Source organism: Elgaria multicarinata, chromosome 8, assembly GCF_023053635.1.
Source record: "Elgaria multicarinata webbii isolate HBS135686 ecotype San Diego chromosome 8, rElgMul1.1.pri, whole genome shotgun sequence".
NCBI classification, from domain to species: Eukaryota; Metazoa; Chordata; class Lepidosauria; order Squamata; family Anguidae; genus Elgaria; species Elgaria multicarinata.
In genome coordinates, this window is record NC_086178.1 from 22,262,062 (window position 1) to 22,283,531 (window position 21,470).

The 21,470-nt window shown below is 41.2% G+C and overlaps 1 protein-coding gene across 1 annotated transcript; it reads right to left on the reverse strand.

Moving 5' to 3' along the window:
- Window positions 1-443: 443 nt before the first annotated feature.
- Window positions 444-21,065, reverse strand: SAMD7 (sterile alpha motif domain containing 7). Its single transcript, XM_063131457.1, has 8 exons — window positions 20,963-21,065; window positions 19,734-19,860; window positions 16,750-16,886; window positions 12,039-12,117; window positions 10,059-10,732; window positions 6,847-6,968; window positions 6,069-6,179; window positions 444-716 (listed from the first exon to the last, which is right to left on the reverse strand). Exons 1-8 carry the CDS (start codon window positions 21,063-21,065, stop codon window positions 444-446), a joined length of 1,626 nt encoding a protein of 541 aa, XP_062987527.1.
- Between the last annotated feature and the right edge of the window lie 405 nt (window positions 21,066-21,470).

Below are 21,470 nucleotides of genomic sequence, written 5' to 3' on the forward strand. Positions count from 1 at the left end.
TTATTTGACTGAGTTTGGACAATTGCAGAGGGGGAAGAAGCGAGCATGGCTTTCCCCTGCCATTCCTAGGCATGCCATATGCCATGTGCACAACACCCCTACCGTGTTTTCCCCCCTTCCCCATCAGCAATCCAACAAAATAGCTAGAGGACCAAGAAGACATGTATTGGGGAGGAGAGCAGAATCTCTGCACCAGCCTCCTAATCTTACAGGTATAACAGGTCCCCTTGCAGCCTCCTATCCCCTCAGTGTATGTCTTTGCGTATTGTAAATTGTACTTAGTAATTGCACACATGTGTCTATTTCAGTTTTTTAAAAAGAAAAAATTTAATAAACCATACTGAATACAGGTCATTTCATATTTCCAAATTTTTCAAGGATAGCTAACACAGGAATCCACTGGTGCCCTTTATTGCACTGCCAGTTCTATTGTACGACCAGCTTCAGTTTTTCTGATAGCTGATCATCTGGAAATCAGTCTGAGCTCCAGCTACATCAGATGTATTTTCCCTGCTTTCCACCACTACTTGCTCAACTGTTTTTGATGTTTCATGATCCTGGGAGCACGGACTGGCCAGAACATCACCAGTGTTGTTGCAATGAAGAGGAGACACCATATCTAGGGGAGGATCCGAAGGTTTGCCTGTAGCAGTGGGAGTGGGCATGGACAAAGGAAGATTCATCATGTAGAACACGTTGCCCAGGCGTCGGGACACCTTTAAAGAGGCAAGCAATTAGAATTAATGTCAGTTGAATGTGTTGCCCAACTTAACTTTACATATAATTACTACAGCAGATTATTCACAGGGCTGACAATGGGTGCATGACATCTGAGCTTTCCGGAACTGGCTGATCACATCTGAGCTTGAGTGGCGAAATAATTAAGGATGTCTTTTGCATATTCCTGAAAAAGCGGAAGGAGGTGAGCATCCAAAGTAGGTCACAAACATGGGGTAGAGAAAGGTGTCTGCAGAGTTTCTCACAGTGGAAGATTGTCTCCTATATTAATCTACTGGCAACTGTACTGTAGCCCTGTAGAAGGCCTAAAAAATGAGGGACAGGCAGAAACACATCAGGATTCTTGTTGATACAGTTATTTTTGCATCCTGAGAACTTATTTCTCTTTCTTCCACCACCCTCACTCCAAATCTAGCTGTGGTTTCTGCCGATGTGCTTTGGCACAATTTGTAGAGAGAAAGATGGAGTTGCATCTAGTCCTTTATCCACTGTCTTCCTTAAGTGCTACCATCTATCATGTTCAGAGACATCAGTAGTGTACTAGATGGATATGATCAGATAAGGCTAATGAGGGAAAATGACAGATAACCAGAGGGGACAATAAGAGCTGCACAAAGATTAAGATGAAAAAGGAACATTGTTTAAAAGTAAGACAGAGGAGGTTGGTTCAAATTGGGAGATAACAGGAAGAGAAAATGTAGGGTGGCTGGCACTAAATCTTAATTGTTTGAATAACGACAAAAGGAAAGTGGATTTTTACTCATTTTTGATCGTTTAAAAGACTAGTCACAAAAACAGAGGCTAGAGGAAGCAGTCTTCTATTGGTCTGGGGAGAAGGGAAGGAAATTGAGGAGCTGCTTCTTTCATGTGTATTGACTGAAACGAAATAAACAAACTTATTTCTCTTGGGGTTCTTTTTTGGGATTTGGAAGCTGGTTCGATCATATTCAGGATATCTATTGAAATCAGCATGGTATATCAGTGTTACTCTGTTTGTTGAAGTATTATGGAGGCAAGCAGATCCTACCCATTTTGGAAATGTTTGGAGAGAAAAGCTTCTTCCCCCAAGCTCTGTATATTGCCAAGATTTGGAGAAATTTAAAAAAATCTGACATTTTCCAAAATCTTTAAAGTTATCTTAGGGACCTCACAGAGTATAAACCATTTTTGAGAGGTGAGACCAGTATAAAAGCTGTAGGAGTTCAATTATCTCACACAAATTAATGACTTTCCATTTAAAATAACTTGGTCAACATCTGTTTTGGAAGGGAGCTTTACCTGTGTGGTTTATGATGCCTATCTATGTTTTTGTGGCACAGGACAAACTGAATAACTTATACATTCTTTTTAAAAAAGAAAACCATTTACATGTCAGTTAGAAACACATTTCTGCCCCAGAAAGTTTGCCAAATCTTCTAAAGGTTATTTGTTAGGAGAAAGACAGATGTCTAAATGTGTTACTCAAGTCAGTAACTTATGTGCTGGGGAACATGGGTGGGAGGTGCTGTTACGCCATGTCCTGCTTGTTCATCCCTGGCTGATGGCTGGTTGGCTACTGTGTGAACAGAGTGCTGGACTAGATGGACCCTTGGTCTGATCCAGCATCAGGACACTTCTTATGTTCTTATGTGTTAACTTTATGTAAATCTCATGCTATTATTATTATTATTTATTTATTTATTTATTTATTTATATAGCACCATTAATGTACATGGTGCTGTACAGAGTAAAACAATAAATAGCAAGACCCTGCTGCATAGGCTTACATTCAATAAAATCATAATAAAGCAATAAGGAGGGGAAGAGAATGCACCAAACAGGCAGTATAAAAGTCAGAAAAATTCAAGTTTTAAAAGCTTTAGGAAAAAGAAAAGTTTTTAGCTGAGCTTTAAAAGCTGCGATTGAACTTGTAGTTCTCAAATGTTCTGGAAGAGCGTTCCAGGCGTAAGGGGCAGCCGAAGAGAATGGACGAAGCCGAGCAAGGGAAGTGGAGACCCTTGGGCAGGCGAGAAACGGCATCAGAGGAGCAAAGAGCACGAGCGGGGCAATAGTGTGAGATGAGAGAGGAAAGATAGGAAGGAGCTAGACAGTGAAAAGCTTTGTAGGTCAACAGAAGTTTATATTGGATTCTGAAGTGAATCGGAAGCCAATGAAGAGATTTCAGCAGTGGAGTAACATGGTCAGAGCGGCGAGCCAAGAAGATGATCTTAGCAGCAGAGTGGTGAACAGAAACCAATGGACTGATGTGAGAAGAAGGAAGGCCAGTGAGAAGAAGGTTGCAGTAGTCCAACCGAGAAATAACCAATGCATGAACAAGAGTCTTGGCAGAAGAGACAGACAAAAATGATCGAATCTTGGCAATATTATACAGGAAAAAAACGACAGGATTTAGCTACTGCCTCAATATGAGGAATAAAGGAGAGCGAGGAATCAAATATAAAGCCAAGACTACGAGCTTCCTTGACTGGAGTAAGTGTAACATCATTGACAGTAAGAGAGAATGAGAGATGAGGAGAAGGTTTAGGAGGAAAAACAAGCAATTCAATCTTTGCCATATTAAGTTTCAAACGACGATAAAGCAACCAAGCTGATATATCTGAAAGACATGCCGAGATACGATCGTGAACATCTGGAGAAAGATCCGGAGATGAAAGATATAATTGTGTATCATCAGCATACAGATGATATTGGAGGCCATGAGATTGAATAAGATTACCCAAGGGCAACATGTATAAAGAAAACAACAACGGGCCAAGCACCGAGCCTTGCGGGACCCCTACTGAAAGGGGAAAAGAAGACGACGAGCTGCCGTTAGCCAACACGCTGAAAGAGCAACCCGCTAGATAAGAGGCAAACCAGTTATAGACAGAGCCACAAAATCCGAGGTCATGAAGGGAATCTAAAAGAAGATCGTGATCAACCGTGTCAAAGGCTGCAGTTAGATCAAGGAGAATAAGAACGGAATAATGGCCTTTAGACTTGGCAATAAGAAGATCATTGGTAATCTTAGTAAGGGCTGTTTCAGTGGAATGCAAAGGACGGAATCCAGATTGAAAAGGATCCAGAGCAGAGTTACTAGAAAGAAAATCAAGACAACGAGAGTAGACCACACGCTCCAGGATCTTTGAAACAAAAGGCAACAAAGAGACAGGTCGATAGTTAAACAGAGATAGCATATCAAGAGTAGGTTTCTTGAGAATCGGAGAGACTGTAGCATGTTTAAAAGCAGAAGGAAATGAACCAGAGGACAAAGAAGAATTAATAATATGAAGCAAGGAAGGGAGGATAGCGGGGATAAGATTAATAAAGACGCGAGAAGGAATCGGATCACGAGAACAAGTGGAAGGCTTCGAAGAGCGCAGTATTGTGGAAAGTTCATCAGCTGAGACTGAAGGAAATGTAGAGAAATTTGCAGGAGGAACCGACAGATGAGGAACAGGAACTGGAAGAGAAGCAGAGCTGGCCAGATCAGAGCGAATAGTTTGGATTTTAGCATTGAAAAAAGAGGCAAAGTTATTAGCAGACAGAGAGGCGTAGAGAGATGGTGGATTAGGCTTCAGAAGAGAATTGAAGGACGCAAAGAGCCGCTGAGGATGCATAGCATTTGACTGGATCAACATAGAGTAATACTGCTGTTTGGCCAATGAAATGGCAGAACAGAAAGAGGAGAGAACAAATTTGTAATGGACAAAGTCCGCCCAGTCCCTGGTCCTACGCCAAAGGCGTTCAGCAGCCCGGGAACAAGAGCGAAGGTAGCGGATGAAAGAGGTGAGCCACGGTTGGGATTGAGAGGGACGAACTATCCAAGTTGTAGATGGAGCAAGATTATCAAGAGTTGAAGATAAGGAGGAATTAAAGAAGGAGACAGCTGAGTCCAAGGAGACAGCCGAAAAGACAGAAGGAAGAGAGGAGGCTAGAGACTGAGAAAAAGCCTCATAATTGATAGATTGCAAGTCACGACAAGAGCGAGAAACAGGATGTGAAGGAGGAGGATTATGAGTAATCGTGAAAGAAACTAGATGATGATCTGACAATGGAAAGTCAGCAGTAGAAAAGTCCAAAACAGAGCAATTCAGAGTGAGAACAAGATCCAAACAGTGTCCAAGGGAATGTGTGGGGGCATCAGACCAAAACTTAAGATCATAAGAGGAAGATAATGAGCAAAATCGTAGAGTCTTGAGGGTCATCCACATGAATATTGAAATCACCCAAGATAAGAGTAGGACAGTTATCAGAGAGGAAAAAGGACAGCCATGAATCAAAATCAGTGATAAATTTTGAGGATGAGCCTGGGGGGCGGTACAGAACTGCAATCCGCAGTCGCAATGGAGCGAAAAGGCTCACCACATGTACCTCAAAGGTTGACATGCTGTTTTTATTGAATCCCACGTTGTGACTTGCTACCATGATTGCTGTAATGACAAGTGATTTTGATTGACCTACCTTCTTCCATTGCAATGATCTGTAAGATAGTTTCTCTTATTAACCATTTTATGTACCTTATTTTTGCATTTCTGTTATGGTCTATGAAAACATAGAAATACAACTGAACTGAACTAATTTTAACTCTATTTCAACTTTGGCTTTCTAAGCATTGCCTGTATTCCCACAACATGACAAGGTTGAATGGATTGGTGCTGAACTGTGGGCTATTGTGCTGTGTGAACCTAACCATGCTAACAAAACATGGATTGTTAGTCATGAACAACCCATGAAAAGAATCCATGGTTTGTTATTGGGATGTGAACTATAAGTTGTTTGTGATTCTCAAACCATAGTTTGTTAGCTCAGCTGAGTTCACACAACACGGCAACCCATGGTTCAACACCCACAGTTCAATGACGACTCACACTCAACTCATATTGTGTGAATCCAGTCACTAGCTCTGATGTTTCACTCTCTGCTTAAGATATTCCTCACCAGAATAGCTGAGTGCATAAACACTGAACCTGGAGCATATAAGCTGTTCTCTAGCCACACTCTGGCCTAATGCGTGAAAGTTTTGAACATGTCCATTTTTGAAATACCCTTGGATTCTCACTAGTTACTGTTTTACTCTGTACAGCACCATGTACATTGATGGTGCTATATAAATAAATAATAATAATAATAATAATAACCCAACCTTTATAGAAGGCCCATGTCAGATTTTAAGCAGTAGAATACAGTATGAATTTACAATGTAACAGCAATATTGTTAAGGGCCGGGCAGACAGTACAACTTAAAGCTAGGTTTGTGGTAAAAGTCATAATAAGAAAGTTAGTGAAAATAAATCATGCGCATTTCCTTCACTCAATCTTTTGAATTTCATCATGCCTGTTCACTATACCTGAGAACGAATCTTTAATGCAGGTCCAAGTTTTAATCCCATTGTGTCTAAAAGATGTTCTTCTGTGAGTAGTGGTAAGGTTTCCCCATCAATGGCATGATCTTTAAATATCTTATCAAACAAACAAAAAATCATGTTGCTGGTTAAAACAACACTGTTCAACTTTTTCATATTGTGACAAACTAAAAAGAGGGCAGCAAAATTGGGTTCTGTTGAGTTGAGCAGAACTGAGTAGAGTTGGGTAAAACAGAATTATCATAGTCTTTTAAATATATGGAACTCTTTATGGAATTACATTCTGGAGATGGACACATCTTTGACCCAAAATATATTTTTGCTTTTCTGCTAATATTTAGGGAGAAGTCAAGCCCTCTCAAATGCTGACATAAGAACGTAAGAAGAACAATGGTGGATCAGAGCAGAGCCTATCTAGTCCAACATCCTGATTTCCACAGTGACCTGCCAGATGCCTATGGGATGCCCATAGCAGGATATGAGCTCAATAGCACTCTCTTGCTTGTGTTCCAAAAGCATCCTTCACACCTGCCCAATCCATCTTGCTGTTCCTGAAATGTCCCAGTCAGAACTCTAACAGAGCTATCCAAGCTGCTGGATAGCTCCTTTAGAGTTCTGACTGAAACCCAAAGCAGATTCACACACACCCAACATCAGACCACCAGCCTCCACTAGACTAACCATTCCTGTATTTGTTGCTGTTGTTCTTGTTTTAAGTCATCCCCTTGTAGACTATTAAACCAGTTTTAATGCTTATTGCTACCTGTGCATAGTCTGTACACCCTGGGAGGCTGACGATAAAACTGTATACATCTTCCACAGTCCATTTGCGAATATCTTCAATGGAAGAAATGTCTTCCCCATTCAGAATCAGATTGGAAGCGGCTATAGGGAGGAAAGAAAAACAGGGGAGTTTGCATTCAGTGGCTGACAAGGAAACAAAGAAACAACTGTTACCAAATCTAACGTGTGCATGCAGAATCTATATTATACAGAGAGCCAAATACACTGAAGCTGCATGTAAAGTAAGCCCAACGTTGTTTTCCTTTTCACATAATCCTCAGACCAAAGGTGGTTTGTAGCAAAGAAGAGGAGCATAACGGTTGTCCTCTCTGCTGTTTTGGCTCCTGCCATCATTCCAGATACTTCCCCCAACACCCTGCCATAGCATCCCAGAATTCTAAGGATGCTTTGATAAGAAAACCTGGCCACTCAGCTTTACAGCTTCAACACATGGCATTTTGCCCTGATACCACTATGTATTGCCACCACTCTTCTATGATTCCAGGCATATGGATCTAACACACATCTGGGAGCTGTCTGTACATGCTCAAAGCCCCGTGGTGTCTGCAAATCGGCGCTGCATCAGTTATATGATGCAGCCGCAGATTCACAGGATTTTCTATGAAACTGCGTAGTGTAAAAGTTGGGGACTTACCCAGACTTTTTCAGTGAGAGCGAAGTCACCCCGGCTCTTCTGCTATCTGACCTCCATGGTTGATCCGGGGAACGTTCTGAGAGGATGGTGATCAGCGATTGGTCGCTGGAAGCCGGAAAGAGGGCGGGGGGGGGGCAGCTCCAGTACCCGAATGACTGCCAGAAACCCCACGCTCCTTCCTTGTCATGGGGATTACCAAGCCTAACCCCACAGGAGGGAAGCAGCGGGGTTTAGGGGGAATGTGGCACCAATGCAGCCCCATCAAGGCAGCCCCCTAGGATGGCCATGTGTGCTACTTTACAGAACTAAATAAGACAAAGGGAGGGGAACCCTCAACAGAATTCTCAAGCCAGAACAGAAGGGACACAAAAGGTATAACATAGTCCATTGCAAGGCGAATAGTGCTTATGGAGATCAGAGTGTAATTGTAAAGTTCACCAAAATTGTTCCAAGGTTTATTTACAAGTTTACAAGAATTGACATGCACATCACGCTGTCTCAGAAGGTTGACATTTAACAATGATGAAAGTGGTTATGCATAGTAAATAAAGTCAATACAATTGTCTTTTCCATCCAAAATATCTTAGATGAATTTTGACAATAATAAAAGTGGTCATTCATAGTAAATAAGGTCAATACAATTGTCTTTTCAGGTTGAAAAGACAATTGTATTAACTTTATTTACAATGTATGACCATTTTCATCATTGTTAAATGTCAGCATTCTGGGACAGTGTGATTTGCATGTCAACCTGGGAACAATTCTTGGTGAACTTTGGTGAACTTTACAATTACACTCTGATCTACATAAGCACTATTAGCCTTGTATTTGACTATATTACACCTTTTGTGGCTAGTCCGTAAACTTCAACTAGATCAAAATATGGCAGCCAGGTTGGTCACTGGTACATCTAGGGGTGATCACATTACACCAGTCTTAAAATCTCCTCACTGGCTGCCAATTCATTTCTGGGTGAAGTATAAAGTGTTGATTATTACCTTTAAAGCCCTACATGGTTTGGGTCGAGGCTACCTGCGGGATCACCTTCTGCCCCACACACTCAAGTCTTCTGGGAAGAATCTACTTCATTCAGCAAAGACTAGGCTGACAACCATTACCCAGAGGACCTCCTCTTCTGCTGCTCCCAGACTGTGGAATAGCCTGCCGGACGAGACTCATCAGCTTGACAGTCTTTTAAGCATTCAAGAAAGCTATCAAGACTGATCTCTTCCAGCAGACCTATCCAGTAGAATTTTAGGATACGTTTAGTATGCTTTTAGGATTTTTTTTAACAGTGTATACTATGTTTTTAATCAGTATTTTATGTATTTTATGCTTGCTGATGTTCCCTGCCTCGATCCAATCGGAGAGGCGGGTAAGAAATATATTATTATTATTATTATTATTATTATTATTATTATTATTATTATTATTATGTTCTACTTCACAGAAGACAGTCCTCTCTTGGAATGACTGCCAGAGGACAGTCCTTTATTGGAAGCCGACTTGTATTTGAAGGACTGTCCAGTGACCGCCCAAGGCTGCTGTAAAGATAAAGAACCCTAGGACAGGACAGCCACGAGGGCCTTGACGTTGCGCATTAAAAGATAGTCCTTGGACAGCAAACTGAGCAGGCACACAGGTCACCTAGTCATGGTCACATGGATTGTATTTCTATTTAAATTATAGTAATAATGTTATGACAATGTGTAAGCAGCTGCCCTATACAAAAGCTACCCAGAACTTGGTGGAGAATTTGGATTCCTGAGAAATTTAGCTCAATTTTTAACAAGCAAGTTGCCTTTGTGTTTATGATACATGAAAACAGGTGGCTGCCAAGGCCTCTTTTCTCCTGCACCTCACGCCATGATACCATCCCCTTGCACACCCGTTAACGATACGTCTCCTAATGTCATTACACTGTTCAACTCCTTGAAACTTGTTCATATCAGATTTTTAAAAAGCAGAAGCTACTGCAGCTCCGTGTATAGCCAGTGCTGTGCATTTTTGTAAAAACAACAAAAAGTGCTGTGCATTTTTGTAAAAACAACAAAGTGACTTGTGGAACCCTAGAGGTTAACAAAATTGCTTCTGGCATAAGCTTTCAGAGACTATACCCCATTTCTCCAGATCTATAGAGTATTACGGAGAGTTTCGGGTTTGTATTCAGTAAGTATGATGGTAATGGTGATAGGAGAAGAATAGGAAATAGTGGGGACAGAAGGAAATGCAATGCAAAAAGTGACAATTGCATTCAGAGTGCAATTGTTGCTGATAACACAAATTAACACATGTAGTGTGATAATAGTAATAAAAAAAAACTTTATCTTGACTCAAGCCTCTGGCAATAGAATTATGAGTCTATTCTAACTCAGCAGCCTCTCTCACTAATCTCCTTTGAACTTGCATTGCTCTACAGTGGCCTCTTGAAGGTTCGTGACCGTGTCATTTTTATTTTACTTTTTAAAAGAATCTGAAGTTTTGTGCTTGTCACATAATTAACATGCAACAGTCAGATTTCAAAGCCTTAAACTTACCTGAAGGTAGCAGTGGGTTGCTGGGTATGGAGAAGCCATATGGCAGAGCGGAGAAGGTGAACGCTGACGGATATACATACTTTTCATCAAAGGCCGAGCAAGAGGTGTTGGGATCTTTCTCATTTCCATTGCTGCAGCTGTTCACATCACTGGGCATTTCGTGGCTGCCTGAGTTTTTTCTCAACCCACGTTCATATTTGCCGTTTGGTGCAGCTGCCGTAGATGGTCCTACCTGGGCTTTGCTTTGTTCATGCTTGCTCAACATCTCCACTTCTGCTTCTTTTTTGTCCTCTTTCTCCTCATCGGCAGCCGTGGAGGCAGGGCCCTTCTCCTCGGCTTGGCTCTTGACACCGTTGACGTTACCATCAGCAGCTTTGTGATTCCCAGCTCTTCTGCCCGGCCGACGGCCTCGCTCCCTCTGCAGAGTGCTGACGTGCGGGTAGGGGCTTGTAGCCATGAGCATGGTGTTGCCATGAAGTTCATCAAGCGTGGATCGATGGACATATAAGTCATTCGGAAGGTGGCCCTCGGGTACCCTGTGCCTCCCTCGGAAAGCAACTGGGCTAGCAGGGATGCCGTGGTATAGAAAAGGGCCTTCTAGCCCTAGCAAGCCTTTGCGATGGGCTTTTTCAATTTCTTTTTGTTGAAAAATGGCACTCATTTCCATCTCCATCCTAGGCAAAGAATACGACATAAGCAAAGAGGAAAGGCCTCAGTTGAGATGAAACCTTTAACCACTTATTTCTCCCACTCCCCCAAGCAGAGGTTAAAGCAAGTGCAACTTGTTACTTAAGCACTGACTCATAGCGCAGTGGTAGTCCAAATGCTTTGCATGCAGAAAGTCACAGGTTCAATTCCCAAAGTCTCCAGGTGGGACTGGGAAAGATCCCTGCCTGAAACTTTATAGAGCCACTTCCAGTTAGTATACACCATGGAACCCTTTTCACCCTGAAGGCTGCATTGCCTCTTGGGCAGCCTTCTGGGACCGGATACGAGGTGTGGGCGGGACCAAAAGCAAAGCCACACAGATCTCTGCTCTCTCTTTCTCTCTCACCCCCCTCACACATATTTTATGTATCACACACACACACTGTGGAAAATATTAAGCTGGATAGATCAATAACGTTGGCTCCATTTTGGTGCCAAGTTAAAACATGGCTTTTCATCAAAGCCTCTGAGGGCTAAATTTGTTTAAAGTTGCACATAATTTTCATTGTTTTTACTGTTTTAATTTTTTTTTACTAGTATTAACTTGTTAATAGTTTGATACGTTTTTAGCTGTGCAAATTATTTATTGTTTATATTGCTTGGATTTTATTTGTACGCCACCCTGAGATCCCAATGTTATAGGGCGGGATACAAATGTTTAAATAAATAAACAAACAAACAAACCTTACTCTGTATAAGGCAGCTTCATATGTTCATATGGCTTGTGAATGGTAGCAGATGGTAACGCAATAACCACATTATCACTTCACTATAAATCAGGGCCGACCCAAAACATCTAGCTTTCTGAGGCAAAGGTCAAGATGCCCCCCTTCACCATTCCACATACAGGTTCTGACAGTTGGGTCTTATTTCAACATTGGCAACAAGACAGCATCCTCCACCGTGCCTCAGGACAGCAGGCTAGCTTGGGTAGTGCAGGGAAGGCCAAGTGGCACCCAAAAAGTTGTCCTTTGACACCTTGTCCCTGCTCCCTGTCCCTCAGCATGCCTGAGGCACTCCCCTCATTGTACTTAAGGGTAGGGCTGTGATTCAAATGTGCAATATCCTTGCTTGATTAGGTGGCTTGACTCTGACAATAGACCCTGTCTGAGGTATGAATAAGTGTCAAAACTAACTAGCTTCATGGGTGTTTACCAAGCTATAGGCGTCCACTGCTTTAATTCTCTCTAGGTAGACAGAAAAGTCAAGGAGAACTCTTATTTTTGCCTCATTACTTCAATTTTTAGTTCTAGGATGTTACATTTACTTTACCTAGCAATATTTTGTTTCTGAACCAATTCCTGCCTTCTGGTTACAGCTTCCATGGATTCTGGCTGGAGAAAACTATATCCTAAAGAAATGGCAAAGGGTTCAAGATTATTAGTCAAACTCTTCTCTCGTGTGGATTAATACACACAAAACAAACTGAGAAGTAGCTAATAGCACATTCCTATGCATGTCTTTTCAGAAGTCAATCCCATTTGGCTCAATAGGGCTGACACACAGGTAAGTACATATAGGATTCAGAGACCTATTAGAAATGTATTAGTATTTTATTATTACTGTTGCCCAGTCTTACAGAGAAGCATAGCTACAACAGCCAATCACAGTGACTTGCATAAAAAAGTCCCAGTGGCCTTCTTTGCAAGGGAAAGTTTCTTTTTGCTGAATTTTGGTCACAGTCTCATTCCAACAGATCACTATGGCTTTATCATGTGTGGAGGGTTGTACCTGTACAACTGTCTCTGTCATGTATAAAATATATTTAAGAGACCCCGTGGCAACTCTTTGCCCAATTCTAGGTGGCACAACAGTTTTCTTACTGGTACAGTCTGGAGCAGTGCCCCTGTTGAGGACTGTATTAACATCTCTGCCATGTTCCTCTTGATATCTGGAGAGATATTGCAGGGTGTATTTTCCCTTGAAGTTTGCCACTTGCTGGCGAAGCCGATTAATATGACATATGGGCACCACACAATATTTTAGTTGTCAACAGGTCTTACTGATTTCAGTAGAACTTACTTCCAAGTAAGCATTTAAGCAGCAGGAAGTGGACACAGTAGGTGGTGCGGGCAGGGAACAATAGCAAATTATTCTCCACACCCAAAGGGCCCACCAATGCTTGGTTGGCCACTCCCTCCTGCTGCCGGAGAAATCCACAATGGAATCAAATGAGTTCAGATTTCTATGAATCTGCCCCCGTGGATTCCACAGCAGACTGGTTTTTGCCAAATTGCATGGATTCTACAGATTTGTGGACCTCCCCCCGCCATCCCACTTTCTGGAATTTTATGCAAATTTAGTCGTAGAACAATAGTAAAATAATAATAAAAAAACTGGCTGGAAATGTGCATTTTCCCAATAGGCTAAGACATAAAAATGCATGGTTTGGGGGAAATTTGCACATTTTGGGGAGGGTTACACATTTTTTTGTGGGGGGGGAATGCGAATTCGTACAAATTCGGAAAATCAGGGATGACAACAAGTGGATGACAGAACAGAAGGCTCCTGACAATCTGTGAAATGCATAGGGAACTAACTAGAACTAACTCTATTTGGAAAATGTTGGAAGGCATATAAATGCTTGCTAAGTGGGAGATAAGGATATATAATTTATGTTGTACCCAAGATAAGGAAAAGACACATGTACGTTCTGGAATCTTTCTGTGTCTAGTGAAGAATTTCTAGCATGTGTTTGACACAGATTTCACTGCATTTCAATGACGCAGATTTAGATTACCCCCCCCCCGACTGTGTTGTAAAGAGTAAGGCGTATACAATATCCCTACCCATAGATGGCAGTGTAGCCTTTTTGTCATGACTTTCATACGATCCTATTACATGGTAGGGATGAGGGGGAATTCGTTCAGTCAGAATTTTTATATGAATTTACCCAACTGTGTGCACAAAGAGCGTGCACAAAAATGCATATAGTAGGGAACATATACTCCAAAAGGTATTATATTAGGGTAATTTTCTTTTTGCCAAAAGAGTGCACACTAGAAAATGTATGTACAAAAATGTGGATATTTGGGGGTAAATTCCCATCCAAGTGTGTACACATTTTCAGGTTGTCTTTTTTCCTTTTCCTTTTTTCTTTTGGTGCCTTATTTGCAAACTGATATGGGAATAGGCTGAAATTAACCTATGGTCAGGAAAATGAGAAGGTGAAATCGACAAATTCACCTTATGCCTACTACTTATGTGTTCATGGTTGTTGATGTGTAGTGAGTGGGTCTGTAATAGTTCAACATATATGCCAATGCTATCTACAACAAAACGTTGCAGTAAGAAGGCTCCTGTTTACTGTCCAGTCATGCCCTCCCCCAGGATATTCCTTTCTCCCTCCGACCTGGGTTTTTGTTTTACCCCACCAAGACTAAGTTAGCATTCTGTAGCAACTGAGCATGCTCAGTCCTCATTAGGGAGTTTTGGAACCTTCCACTCCTCACACACTCCACCCTCAAAACCTTAGGCTTCTCTCCCAAACATTTTTGTACTTCTGTAAACCTCACTCCTGAACATCAGAAAAAGAAGGAATGATTTGGTTGCTACAATACTGCCAGTATTATTTAAGAACTGTTTTTTTTGCAACCAGGCTACAATCATAAACAGACTTAATGGAGAGTAAAACCCATAGAACGCATTATTTTTATTTATTTATTTATTTATTTATTGCATTTTTATACTGCCCAATAGCCGAAGCTCTCTGGGCGGGTTACAAAAATTAAAACCATAAAAACCATTCAAAATATAAAACAAACAGTTTAAAAGCATAATATAAAATACACTATAAAAACACAGCCAGGAAAAAATCAGCAGCAATGCAGAGATTAATACAGATTTAAAATACAAACTTAAAACAGCAAAGTTAAAATTAAGTTGCTAGACTGTTAAAATGCTGAGAAAATAAAAAGGTCTTCACTTGGTGTCTAAAAGAGTATAGTGTAGGTGCCAGGCAAACCTCTAGGTAAAGTGGCCATATGAAAAGGAGGACAGGGCTCCTGTATCATTAACAGTTGTATTGAAAAGGGAATTTCAGCAGGTGTCATTTGTATATATGGAGAACCTGGTGAAATCCCCTCTTCATCACAACAGTTAAAGCTGCAGGTGCCCTGCCCTCTTTTAAATCTGGCCACTCTAGTATAGCTCCTGCAGCTTTAACTGTTGTGATGAAGAGGGAATTTCACCAGGTTCTCCATATATACAAATGACACCTGCTAAGATTCCCTTTTCTATGCAAGTGTTAATAATACAGGAGCCCTATCCTCCTTTTCATATGGTCACCCTACTTTAGGGAGCTCATTCCACAGCTGCGGTCCCACAGCAGAGAAGGCCCTCCTCCTGGTAACCACCTGTCTCACTTCCTCAGGACTTACCTCTGAGTAAACATGCTTAGGGTTGCTCTGCATGAGTTGTTATTTCAAAACCTCTTTTACAGGGCATTTCACTAGACTGCATGGAAGTGGCATCTTCATTCGACTTCCCACGCTGTCTAAAGGACGCAATCCCATGCATGTTTAAACAGAAAAACGTCCTACAACTCCCAGCATTCCTCAGCCAGCATGGATTACATGGGATTGCACATTAAATTCTTTCTTCGGGTGGAAGGTGTGGATATTTACAAGGCGTACTCTGATTGGTAGATTGATGTTTATTCAAGGGGCAGCATCCGATTGTGCCTGTGAGCCAGTGGGAGCGACTGCTGCACAACAGGGATTTAGCAGTTCTAAAAGTAACCCTAAACAAGCGGAAATGCTCATTTCTGGAATGGGGGAAGTTAGTGGAGATCTGAGAAGGGAGCTCTACCTGTCTCAATCTGGGGCTACTTTTAGAATTGCTAATTCCTGTTACGCACGCAGCCAATTCCACTAGCACAAAAGAAACAACAGGAGCGCAGCGGCTGTGTAGGGTACTGTCTCAGTTTCCCATGCGGCCCCAGTGTGTGCCATGTACAGTACATGTGGCAAGTAGCAAGAAGCCTCCAGACCACATGATCCTAGAGTAGCTGCCAGCAGCTGGTGCCCTAGGTAAACCATGCAATGGACTCCCCTCCCCCAACCCCCAAGGGCAGATCTAGGCTGAGGGTTTGGGTAAATTGGGGGACATTTTGCCCCTATTTTCCATTTACTGAAGAGGCAAACCTACCCCCGCCCCTCGCATGTTTGAAAGCAGAAATATTAACTTTAAAAAAAAAAAAAAAAAAAGTGCCCAATTTTTTTAAAAAAATTTTTTTGACTAAGCACCTTATCACCACAGAGGGTCTGATAAAACAACAGCAAAGATGCGCACAGGCCTGGAAGAATTATCCCTGGGAGGAGGAGGGTCTTAGAAGAGGCATCACCTTGCCAAGGTCTTTTATAACTTCGTGAGACACATTGCCAGGGCAGTGTGCCCTGAAAGGCAGGTTAAATTTAAACATCTTTTAAACAAATAATAATAAATTCCCTCTTGTGTAGAGACAGGAAGATAGATACCTCTTTTACAAAGGTGATGGCCATCTGCAGTTTTTTTAATAAAGTATTTGTATGGGGTTGTTTTTTTTAAAATAAAATAAAATAAACAATGAATCTGTTCCTTATTTATCAGGGTACATCTTTTTAGTTGATCAAAAACGATTCATTGATTAATCAATTAAAAGTTGCAGCCTTAATAACGAGGCAACCCAGCCTTGTGTTTTTTCACAGCAGGTGGATTACATGAGCTTCGATTACCCATGAAGGTACTTGTGTGTGTATGCTCAAGTTCATGCTAATGAGTTTTCTGTGTAGTGGGGAAGAACATATGAGCCCTGCATTGCTTTTATGTACTACGTTGTGTATATTCTACACATCATGGAGCCATGTGTGACCAGCCCTTGTCAGCGCATAGCAGACTGCTTTATAACTCAGAATACATTTCCATATATTCATTATCTTTTGAAGAAGAAACTAGTAACCATTCACACTGCTGCTGTCCAAATATTTGTCATTTTACTACTTACCTGGTCCTTGATAAACACGATTGGATAATGCGTTTGGCATGTTGGCATGTTGTGGGGCAGAAGGACCAAGGTGAGAAGCTATGTGGATCTGCCTGGGATCAGCTGGTGTCAACATCTCAGCTGAAGGTAACAAATCTCTAGGATGGTAGACACACATCTAGTTAAGACATGCAGAATGTGGATCTGTCCCAACTGTCAAGTGTGTAATGTTGGTATCAAAAGGCTTTTCATAGCGAAAAGTTGCTGGGCACCAATTAGCAAAATAGACCAGAGAGCCTGTGGTACTGTCATGACCCTCAGCTCTTGGTTCTTCCAATGTGCAGAAGAAAATTTCGATGAGGATGAAGCACATGCTACTTCTTTGGGGATAGGACAGTCAGTGCCTTTTTTCAAGCACTGGCGCTGCCATCATCTTCTGGCTCAGAGGATGGGTCCCTGGGAGAACCGCCATCTCCCTAGCCTTGCAGAAGTCTCAGGCTACAAAATTAGATGAGGGCCCTTTAACAATCCAGTCAGCAACTCCAGGAAAGGCAGAGGTGACCACACAACAGGTCTTCTTAGCCTACATCAGCTTCAGTTGGCTTTAGCTTCCTGCTGGAGCAACATCTTCCTACTGACCTAGTAGAGAAGAGTTCCAGCCGTTAGGACCCCTTGGAGCTATCCAAGGTCCTACTTTCTTCATGCCTTGCTCTTGCAACTACTTAATATCCAGAGACCTGCAATATGGCTGCAGGTAGACAGACATGCCACAGTGCTTCTCCACTAATGAGTAGACTACATGGAGATGAAGATGGGCAGATCAAAGGAAAAAAGAGCAGAGCAACCAAGGAAAACAGTCAGGGAAATAAGGGAGGGAGGGACTGTAGTTCAGTGGGAGGTTCTATAGTTCAGTGGGAGTGCACAAGCTTTGTTAATATAAAGACTGCCTAGTTTACCTCTACTTCTGTTTCCACCAACCAAGGAACCTGTCTGGTTTATCCAGGATGGAGGCAGTTTTGAATTAACAGCAGGATTTTATATTTTCCAAAATGGAAGATCAACAATGTCTCGTACTTTCTTCCCAACAGTCCTAGGGCTACTGAAACCTGAAAACATCACATCAACTGGCAAATTGCAATCTGAATGTCTGCCTCCATATCATGTTAAGACTCTGACCATACAGATATCCCGACTATAACATTAAATCAGCCTTTCCTCCTTCCCCTTCCTATTACTCCCCATCCTGGCAAGCTGCTTTTTGTAACACCTCCGCGAGCCCCTGCGAAAGGAAGTGAGGCAGGTGGCTACTAGGAGGAAGGCTTTCTCTGCTGTGGCACCCCGGCTGTGGAATGAGCTCCCCAGAGAGGTTTGCTTCGTGCCTACACTGTACTCCTTCCATCACCAGCTGAAGAGCTTTTTATTTTCTCAGAATTTTAACACCTAATTTAACTTAAATTTAAATTTTGCTGTTTTAATTCCGTATTTTAACCTATATCAATTTCTGCTGTGTGGTTTTATCCTGGTTGTGCTTTTTATATTGTATGTTGTATTTGTGTTTTTAGACGGTTGTTTTATTATGCTTTTTATGGTTTTAATTTTTGTGAACCGCCCAGAGAGCTTCGGCTATTGGGCGGTATAAAAATGTAATAAATAAATAATCACCTGGTCTGATAAAGAGATTGTTATCAAAATGCGGCAGCCGGATTAATAATGAGGACCAAGACGTTCAAACATGTAAGACCGACTCTGGCCCGCTTGTATTGGCTGCCTGTATGTTTCCAAGCCTGATTCAAGGTGCTCATTTTAACCTATAAAGCCTTACACTGCTTGGGACCACAATACCTGTGGAACGCCTCTCCTGACACGAACCTACCTGTACACTATGCTCAACATCTAAAGTCCTCCTCCGAGTGCCTACTCTGAGGGAAGCTCGGAGGATGGCAACAAGGGAGAGGGCCTTCTCAGTGGTGACCCTCCAATTATGTAATAATCTCCCCAACGAGGCCTGCCTGGTGCCAACATTGTTATCTTTTCAGCACCAGGTCAAGATTTTTCTCTTCTCCCTGGCATTTATTTATTTATTTATTTATTGCATTTCTATACCGCCCAATAGCCGAAGCTCTCTGGGCGGTTCACAAAAATTAAAACCATTCAAAATATAAAACAACAGTATAAAACCATGTTTTAATCTTTGTAAACCACCCAAAAAGCTTCGACTATGGAGTGGTATAGAAATGTTAATAATAATAATAATAATAATAATAATAATAATAATAATGTAGATCTCCAAAGCCTGCACATTTTTTTGTGAACTGAGTTGGCCTAATCAACTTATTACACTATATGGATTTTGGATTTTTTTTTCTTGCAGCCAGAGTGGCTGCCTTTGTTTATTGTTTCTGTGATTGCTTCTTTTACTGCTTCTAAAGTGAACTTCATGAAGGCAAGGGAACAAGCATATGTGGAACTACGATGCAGGAATGGTAACGTGCACATCTTGTTTCCCAGAAAGTGGCCCAAAAAACACGTGCTTTCCTTGCCCAACGGATATCTGCACTATTTATTTATTTATTATCACCATGCCTTTTCTTCTTGTCTCAGAGATGCCTAGGGAGGCTAACAAAGTTTCAAACAATCACATATAATATATATTTGTTAAAAAACAGTAAAACGTAGACAAGAACAGCTAATAAAAGCCACCATTTTACACAGTTGTGAGGCTTATTCTTCTGATGTTACACTTGCAAACATAAGGGAAATCTAGCAAAATAATAATAATAATAATAATAATAATAATAATAATAATAATAATGGCCATATATAGAAAGAATCTACATCAATACTTTCTCCTGTTTTCTGGTTCCAAATGTCAATATTTTGTTGTAGTTTAGTCACTGGATATTTATCTGGTAGCTCTTTGGAGCAGTATGACAGCTGGAGAAGGGTATCTTTTCTCTGCATGCTCAATATGTAGACCGAACCTTGTTTTTTAGTTAAAGACATACCTTTCCATAAACCGAGGCTCAAACTGAGAGGGAATCGCCTGGATTCTCTGCTGCCCTGCTCCCATGAGTTGTGGGTTTACTGCCATCATCTGGTTTCTCATGATCATCTCTTGTCGCTGACGCAGTTCTAACAGATATAATATAATATTTTTGTGTAAGTACAGATTTTAGATGCACCAGTTGCACTCATCCCTAGAGAAGGCTGATCTGGCCAGAGAGATGCATGCCTTAGTCATTTCCCATTTAGGCTACTGCAACATGCCCTACATGGGGCTACCCTTGAAGATGTTTAGAAACTGCAGCTGCTGCAAAAAACTGCAGCCAGTTTGCTTTCTGGTGTGTACATTATAGACCATATTGTACTGGTGTTATATCAGTTCCACTGGCTTTCAATTTGTTTCTGGGCCCAATTCAAGGTGCTGGATTTTATCTATAAAGCCAGGATATCTGAAAGACTAACTTTTCCCATCTGAACCTGCCCAGAGCTTACAATCTTTGTCTGAGGCCCTTTTGTATGTTTCACCACCAAAAGAGATTAAGTTGGTGGGAATGAGGGATGGACTGTTTTCTGTGGCAGTATTAATAGGACCTTCCTCCGTAAAGAGGTTAAATTAGCCTCCTCATAGCTTCTGGTGGGTGGTCAGTAAGGACATTTCTGTTCTGCTCAGCATTTTTTGGTTTATGAAGATTGATAGCTGCTTTTATTTTTATGGAGCTGGGTTTTTTTTTTTTTTAGTGATCTGTTTAACCTTTCATTGTTTAAATTGTTTCAACATTTGCTCTGCCTATAAATATTTAAAGAAACAGACAAAGACAAATAACATCTAAACAGAAAGTGAAGCAGAATGGTATCTCCACCCCCTTATTCCAACTTTCAAGGGATTCCATTGATAACTCATTTTGCAAACAATATTTTATACCTGCCTCCTTGTCCAAAGGAAAATGCGATTACAAAACATTCAGCTCCCATATAAATTATATATTTTATGGGATTAACTGCAATTGTTAAAAGCATTTACAAACTTTTGACTTATGCAGAACTGTTTGCATTAGATTTGTTTATTGTTGAACAGATAATATCTGTTAACAGTACACATATAAATTAAAAGCAAAGTCTATTGATAGTTAAGTGTACATAACTTTTAACCTGGTAGCATAGAGTGGAAGCCATTTTCCCCAATGCTACCTAGTCCAAACTTCCCTCACTGTGGGTGTTTATTTCATCTTACCGCCTGCTGTCATACCACTTGCTAACCGGTATAAATGCTTGTCTTCCAAGGTTCCCTGTTCTCCAAGGATCGACATCTTCCTCAAGTGATCCCGAGGAGTCATGCTATGGAGTGAGGCAGCTGGTGTTTTTCACCCGTTATCAATCAAACTGGTATGACCTAAAAGAAAAATAAAGAGAAACAACCAGGAGTGAAATAATTTATAATGAAACAAACGTAGTGTAAATAGCAATGAAAAAAAATCTGTATGAAAAATCATACTTTTTGGGTGTGCATAATGTACATATGTCTGTGTCCATTTTTAAATGTATGCATTTCTCTCAAGTACTTTACATTGTGCGCACTTCTCTCAGAGGTAGGTTCAGGAGATGCGAATTAGGTAAATCCATTAAAAAAAAAAACAACTTGAGGGAGTGAATTTCTCACCCATCCCTAATCTTGACCCAAATGGCAATTGGCTTGAGCCCTTAAGCCTTACTAACTTTAACCATTACTTAACCATTCACAA

Bases quoted from the DNA above. Each gene is read 5' to 3' on its own strand.
- SAMD7 (XM_063131457.1), bottom strand. From the start codon at position 21,065: ATGACTCCTCGGGATCACTTGAGGAAGATGTCGATCCTTGGAGAACAG. The intron at 16,887-19,733 runs GTATGTCTTTAA...CTACCATCCTAG, and splicing joins GAGCCTCGGTTTATGGAAAG to AGATTTGTTACCTTCAGCTG. The intron at 6,969-10,058 runs GTAAGTTTAAGG...TCCTCCCTATAG, and splicing joins CAACCCACTGCTACCTTCAG to CCGCTTCCAATCTGATTCTG.